General features: G+C 30.5%; 1 protein-coding gene across 1 annotated transcript; it reads left to right on the top strand.

The window, feature by feature from the left end:
• The first annotated feature begins 4,989 nt into the window (after positions 1–4,989).
• LOC147382211 (uncharacterized) lies at positions 4,990–7,093 on the top strand. The gene is made up of 2 exons (XM_086429107.1): positions 4,990–6,709; positions 6,945–7,093. The coding sequence occupies exon 1, from the start codon at positions 5,030–5,032 to the stop codon at positions 6,695–6,697; it is 1,668 nt and encodes a 555-aa protein (XP_086285233.1). The 5' UTR covers positions 4,990–5,029; the 3' UTR covers positions 6,698–6,709; positions 6,945–7,093.
• The last annotated feature ends 1,102 nt before the right edge of the window (positions 7,094–8,195 follow it).

The raw sequence follows: 8,195 nt of genomic DNA, 5'->3' as shown, positions 1-8,195 counted from the left end.
ATATATGTTTATATGTGTGTTTTACAAATACGTTTAATTACTTATGAGGTTGAGGATCTTTGAGAGGAAATATTCACCATAAAGGGAATAAGTTGCATAAAATGTTCTTAGATAAAAGAAAATACCCTCGAGGAAGATATCGTGTTTTGGGATTGGGAGTCTGGCGGAATTGGTGTAAAAATTGGCAAGGAAAGCTTGGCCGAACTGGTGTGAAAATCAAGCCTTGTACATTTCACTATATTTATTTTTAGAAAATAATTAAAATTATACTTATTTTTGTATTGATGATTTTTATGAATTTATTGAATACGTTCAATGTGTTTTGAAGCATGCCTTGTTTTCTTAATATTTTTATAGTCTTTGAAAAGAAAGGAAGATCCTATTGAGTCCTAGGACTCTTGGTTGTTTACCAATTTTTTTTTTCCAGATATTAAATAGACGACGATGATGAGCAAGAAGACTATTAGAAGAAATTTCTTGTCCTAATTTTAATGTAGTATTTAAAAATATATATATTTTTTATTTTCATGTATTTCTCTTGGAACTATTTGGTTGTAATAATTAAGTTCAAGAAATTATGTAATAAGTTTAAATTTAATTCATATTGAAGGATTTAATTAGATTCATGATTGGGTGGTATTATTAATAAATTTAGAGACAAGAGTTATTTTGTTATGATCATTTTAAGATTTCTCTTTTTGAATTGTTATCTTTAAGATTTCAATTAAAATTATGGAAATATATCAAAACCCACTTATTAGTATTTGTAGCGTAAATTTGATGGAACATGAGAAATCTGTTCGATTAGAATCAGTTGGATTAAATAAATTATAGAAAAATCTATAAGAATGCAAAATTGGCGAGATCAATTGTATTGTTTCACTGACTTCCATGGGTTTCCACAAAAAAATTTCAAAACAACCAAAGTAGTTTAAATAGTTTTTTGAGAATTATTTTCAAAGAAAATTGTTACTAAAATTGTCGCAAAAACTTTTTTCTTCTGTTTTGTATAGAGCTTTAACCAATCAATTCTTCAAAATTTTAGGAGTTTTCAGAGTCTATATTGAAGTATTTTGAGTCTATTTTCTTAGAAAATTAACCTCATTTCATTTTGATATATTTATTAATTGATCTAGAATTTTTGTCAAGAACGTAAGAGTACGACATCAGAAACTGATTTTGTACTATACTTGGTTTGTGAATTTATTTAAAAAAAATGTTTTGAAAAAAAATTTCTTCTGTATTTTTTTTTAAGACTATAACTTCTTGAGTTTTCCAAACATATAAGTCACATAAACTTTCGCCAAGAATTGATTAGTTTAAAAATCTGAGAACTTGGGTTACATTTTCTAAAACAGAAATATGGGTTTGGAAATATTGAGTTAAAGATATGTATAAATTAAAAGATAAAAATTATAAAAGCTTTTCTGTATTTTTTATTGTTATATAATTGAGTAAAACATACTTAGGAAAAAAGAATCAAACAATTAGAAATATAAATTTTAAGTCATAGATTTTAGAGTGACCAAAGGTCAAGTTGTGAAATTTTTTATTTTTTATTTTTATATATATATAGAAGAGAAGTTAAAATTTGAGTATCGAAAATTACCATTGAACTACAATAATAGATCTCAAAATTCTCTCCCTTGGGTTTTGGATAGTGATTTAGGGTGTGACACTTATTATCCAAGGTCTCCATAAATTCTTCTATAACATGTCCTACCTCACTTTCAAATCAAATCTCTATTCCGTTTGACCTAAATAAAATCACATACAATGCTATGTGATTCTTAAGTTCATATAACATGCATCTTCGAAACCACCCAAGAAGAAGGGTATACCAAAGAAAAAGTAGAAAGAAGTAAAGTAACCAACTTTACTCCATGAGGAGTGCAAGTATCATTCCTTTTGCACCATTTGTTGTCCCAAGCCCAAACCTCTATAGGTGAAAGAGTCATCCTTGGCTCCACAAATTTTTTTATCTTGGGAATTGTTCGTGTTTCAATATGACTATGTCGAGAAAGGGAAAAACTATAATAAAAGTTGGTTTGATAATAGTCTCCAATAAAATCAAGGGCATTTCTCATCGAAGATTGAGATCAAGGAGCATTTCATCACTTTTAAAAATAAAGGGATATATTAAATATTCACCAAAATATGGCGGGATATGCCTAAATTACCCACTATTTTCATCCTTGCCTTAATCATTTGAAGAAAATAATAGATTTTTTTACTCAAAATTCTCTCATTTTCTACCTCCTAAAATAATCATATATTTCATTAAGGTTTAAAGGTTGAAGTAGATATAATATCTTAAGGTTGAAGATGATTGTTTTGAAGAAATTAAATCAAGGGCCGAAGATGTGATTGATTTTAAGGGAAAAAAATAGGGTATTTCAAACCTTAGGACAACATGGTCAAAATTTGTATTTTGTACTATTAAAATCAAAGTCATTTTTAACGTATTTAGTAATAGCTTTTTAATCGTTTAAAAAAAAATTGTGAACCAAAAACACATTTTGTACTTAATAGTCTAAGAACGTGTATTCTCCTGAAAAATAAGATGATTTTACAATATAATTTGATAATTGCTAGAAAAATATATATATATATATATATATATATATATATATATATATATATATATATATATATCATTAGGATTGAAGAGCTTGAAGATCATTATTTTGTGTGAAAAGATCAAGAGTACAAATTAAAAAAAAAATGGCATTATTGTCATTTGCTAGTAGTTTGTTAGAGAAGATTGAGGTCAGGAGGAGCATGTGATCAGTTTGGAACACAGCTATATCCCATCTATTCTGGAAAGGGAATTTCTATAATATTTAAAGAATTGAGGGGTCTCAAATAACCACTGTAGGAGGGGTATATGAGCATCTTAAAATATAAAAAAATAAAATGAAAAGAGTGATGTAATATGGACGCTGCTTTTATAGCCAAGGCTCCTTTCTCTTTCTTGCTCATAATCAGAAAAAACAAACTTTTTAATTTGATCACCTTATAACATTCAAAAACATGATCCGGTTCAATGAAGTTGTAGATGATAAAATTATCAAAACTAATTTTTAATTTTATTTTTTTAAGTGATTATTTTTTACCATTGAATTTTATTTTTAAATTTGGGTGTTTAGCTGTCGTCCATTTTGAACATGTTAGATCAAGTTTGAAAAATAATATTTTTTTAATTTTCTTATTTTTTACTATGAATATTTTCATGAAATCTAAAAGATTATGTTGTTAGATTGTCAATGTGATAATCAATGTGGGCCCAACGACCCTTTTTAAGTTTTGAAATCTAAAAAATTAAATATGTGGGCAGCGGGCAAGAAAGAGAAACTCTGTCTCTTGCTGATGTCATTGCTGTGAGCCAACACACCATAGGGCATCTGGGCGTTGGTAAAAAATAATGTCTATTTAGCATTTCTCAAAAATAACAAACAAAATAGACTAAAGAGTTGTCTTGGATGAGTCAAATAAAAATATTAAATTTAAAATATTGCTGATGTCATTGCTGTGAGCCAACACGCCATAGGACGTCTGGGAGTTGGTGCGTTGGTCAAAAACAACGTCTATTTAGCATTTCTCAAAAGAAAAACAAAAAAAACAAACAAAATGGACTAAAGAGTTGTCTTGGATGAGTCAAATAAAAATATTAAATTTAAAATATTTTAAAAATATTAACTTTTTTGACATGTCTAGATGCATTTTCGAGCTCATGATGAACAAAGTAGACAACTTGATCAAATAATTTGTGGCGTTGAGTTAATGACTTTGATTCCATATAATTTTGGTCCCTATTCACCTCAAAATCCATTCAAGTTAAGTCCACTTGGAAAATTTATTAGTTAAGTTGATGAATTTTAAAACTCTAGCTTCAAAACAATGAAATTGTTAGTGAATCCAAAGAATATTTGATATGACAGGGCACTGAAGCAACCAGTTTCAAATTTTTTTAACGAACATTCACCAAGGATGGGGTAGGTGCAATTGCAATGAGGCAAGTTTGGCTTAAAAGAGTACTAATGAGGTCTTTCGTTTTGATACATCTTTTTCATGTTTTCCATGCAGTTCCAGATTTGGAATTTGTGTCATATTTTGAAATTAATTAACAAGATTTTTTATTTTAAAGTATTACAGGCTTTCCTTGACATCTATACCATAAGAAACCTTAAACTATATAATAAACAGAGTTCATACCAACTCCAAATTTAATATTTGTTTTTTTTATTATTTCTTTTAGATATTTAAAACAAACAACAACTCTTTTTCTAGATGATTGAATGGAGAGGAAAGTTCATCCGCTAATTAGGATGTTTTGCCATAATTTTTTCTAATTATCAAGAGTTAGTGTCATTTTTCAACAAGCATGAACTTTCAAGAATTTTTGAGTCATCCTTTCAAAAGTAGGGGTCAGATAGGAAATTGTCCTCAAGTTAGAAACTGAAGTGAGAAAAGGAAGAAAAAACCATTGAATGCTTAGGTCTATGTTATTGAAATTTTATAAGAAGAAGGCTTGCTTGTTTGATCCATCAAAAAAAGGAAAATGGTGATCCATTCATGTTTCAATGCAACATCCCATGATGATGATAATATGTATTCTTCACCAGTTCCTTTGATTGGCTTATATACAGTTGCGGCCACTTTGGTATGTTTTCTATTTATGATTTGTGATCTATTAAATGGGTTGCGTTGGAGGAAGCCATGGATTCTTTGTCGATTCTTCTCACTCAACTCACTTACACTAACTCTTCTCACAATAGCGACAAAGCTTCCTGTAGATCTCACTAGTTCAATGCCTTCTGCTCAAGATCAACTATCCAAACTTACTGGCACTGTCTTAATATGCATTTCGATGAGTTTTTTCTCATCTTCAGTTCTAACTCAGAGTGATTCTGAATGCCTTAACAATATGGTTTCCTTGAGCCTTTTCGTAGTAACTGTGATTGTCAATGTTTGTATACAGATTGTCACTGGTGTGATCTTCTCATTCCTTGTAGAACATGTCATAATTATGTTCTGCATGCTATTTTGGCTTGGAGTGTTGTGGTACGGGTTCAAATTTTCTCACCCTCTTGATATTTCCTCATATTCTAACATTGATGATCAATTTAAAAAGAGTGACCCTCTAAATTCAGAGCGTAAGAATATGATACATAGATTGAAATTGTTTTATGTATCACACTATAAAAACGATGCAGAGATGGAAATAAAAAATCACTTAATTTGGATCTGTGTGGGCATGTTGTCCACACTTTGTACACTGGTTCTCTCACAAGCCGCATTTCGATCGCTTTTTCTTAAGGAGGTGGAGTTTCAATGTGGAATTTCTGCTTATAAATGGTCAATGTGGATGGTGGTTGCAACTCAAATTTTCACTGTCTTAATAGGAAGTATAGCCAACGTATTGAGATGGTGGTTTGGATTCAAAATCTTTAATGAGAGTAAAATGACTGAAGAAACAATTTTTTTTGTTATTTACTTCTGGCCTTCTTCCTGGGTTTCATCGGCTTTGATAAAGCTCCGCAGTCTGGCATTCTTCAAAATCTTCCGAATGAGCCTCATGTTTATCTTACAAACCATTGCAAGGAATGGCTTGTGGATATTGGGAACATTTATCATGGCATTGTATGTCTTGGCTTTTCTCTTATCTTTGGTGTTAATGGCAAGTTTGATGGCAATCTCTAAAGTCTGTTTTTGTAAACAAAGAAACAATGAAATAGCCCGTATGGATGTGCATGAGTGGATACAAGGAAACGGTGAAAAAGAGATAAAGAGATGGATGGAGAAACATGAAAGGGATTCTCCGACTCATCTAGTCCAATTGCTTTCTCAAACTACTCCATCTAAAGAGTTAGCTACCAACACAATGTCCAGTTCATCACATGAGAACAAATTCTCTTGTCTTTTATTGGTAATCATGGCAAGAGTAGCTATCGTTGCTCTACCAGATACCCTTATTACTTCTCTAGTTAAAAGCTTAGACGAAGCCTTTGAAATCATTTGTTTCATTGACGAGAAAGTGAATGCCAAAGACAAGAATTGCAAGAGGAGATGTGCAACGGCAAAGGAATTGTGGATGAATAGGGACAATGCAGGCCACTGGTTTCATACGAGATTCATTAAACCCATAGTAAAAAAATGTTATTCACCATCATGTAAAAAATCTATGGATGGAGGTTCTCAATCGCAACTTCAATTGGACATATGTTGTGCACTTGGGATTATTAAAGAGTTAAAAGTGACATCTGATGAAACTTGGTGTTTCATTGATCCAGATCTACATCCAGGAGAAGTAATAAACATCTTCTATGAGTTTATCATCGGACAAGAGCCATGGAGAACATACACATCAATCAAGGAGTTATATGCTCACATGGAACACATATTTGTGGACATATTGCACTTTTTCCTCCCTCAACTCCCACTTGCCATATTCAAACATGTTCTCGAGGGTCCCATTATAGAACGCGAAGAAAGAACAAGATTTGTCTTGAAATTCCTTTGCAAACTTGAACCGTTGGAGCATAAAATTCATTGGTCATTTCCTGATGGAACTGACATTACTAGCTTGATAACATCTGATCCTCCAATAGACACTCAGCGTATCGAACCAATGGAACACAATGTAGATGTTGCTCATACAATGATTGAAGATGGTGAAATTCAAGAACTTGTTTGAGTGACATGTAATGTAAGTACATGTTTTGTTTTTTAGTTTTAATTTTAATTTTATAGTATTGGTCGAACAAATTTCTTCTTTTTTCCTTTATTATGACGATTGTATTGAATATTTTATTTTTCTGATTAGGAAAATCATCAACTCAAAATTTTATCAAGGCGCTTTTGCATAAATGGATTTTTAGTGTATTTAACATTGTTTATTTTAATGAATTATTATATATTTAGTCCCATGGATCCTTTTGCAGGTTGTGGCGTGTGCATACTATTTTAATAGACAGAGTCCTGATGAACATGTTGGAGAACATCGATGCTTTATAAGGCTTTATTACTTTGAGTTCAGTTCGTTCACTCCATTCTATTTCAAGTATGTCAAGGCTCACATGTTGTGCAAAGGTTCATGTATTTTTTATTTTTATTTTAAATTTCATTTTATTTGTGTTCATCATAGCTCCTATAGCTTTCGCTTGTTTGGTCTAAAAGGGAACAAAATTAGGAAACATATTTGAATATTTGTAATGTATAATTGGGTGATGTGAAATATTGGCAATTTGTTTGTCTCTTAGCCATATATCCGACTAGGCACTATGCTACGGTAAATGTTATTAAGTGTGAGAAACCATGCTATATGTGCATGTTTGTTTAATTTCTTTCAAATATATAAATAAGATTTATTTAATATTTTAAAGATTAGTTCTATATATTTTAAAATTAGTTAAATTTTTTTATTTATTTTAAATTATTCCAGATTCCTTGAGATCCATACTAGAAGCAACCTTAAATTATATAATATACAGAGGACATAACAATATATATATATATAGGGTCCGGTTCAGCAACAAACATTTTGGCAAAACATTTTTCAAAACATGGGTTAGAGGCTTTGGAATGGGCTGATTTTTGGTGATGATGATCTCCTCACCGTAGAGATCATCCTCACCAAAAATCAGCCAATTCCAAAACCTCTAACCCATGTTTTGAAAAATGTTTTGCCAAAATGTTTGTCAAAATGTTTGTTGCTGAACATTTCCCATATATATATATATATATATATATATATATTTTTAGATATTTAAAATAAATGTAATTCTTTTATAAGATTCGTTGAATGGAAAGGAAGGTTCATGGACTTATACAAGAATATTTTTATAGAGAAATTCTATTGTCACACCAACTTTTACCAAAAGCACCCAAAGATGTGTGCTAATCTTCATTAATATCATATCATTGGGGTGCTCTTAGAAAAATTTGGTGCGGCATTAGATTATCTCTTTTTATAATATACAATGATCAAAATACCCTGTAAGGGTACTTTGGGTGTATGATATTATGAATTTTTTTTTTTGTTAGTAATCTTGACGCCTGCAACTCCTGCACAAGTAAATTAAATTTTGGAAAGCAAATCATTTTAGATGAAATTACAAAATACACTTAATTGGAAATTTGCTCAAATTGCCCTTCCATCTTGACTTATCAAGTCAAATCAAGTTAAAATTCGA

The sequence above is a fragment of the Akebia trifoliata genome, chromosome 16, assembly GCF_017979445.1.
Source record: "Akebia trifoliata isolate Shusen 1 chromosome 16, ASM1797944v1, whole genome shotgun sequence".
In the NCBI taxonomy this organism is placed as follows: Eukaryota; Viridiplantae; Streptophyta; class Magnoliopsida; order Ranunculales; family Lardizabalaceae; genus Akebia; species Akebia trifoliata.
The sequence above is the reverse complement of the archived record's forward strand: the minus strand, read 5'-3'. Positions and strand labels throughout refer to the sequence as shown.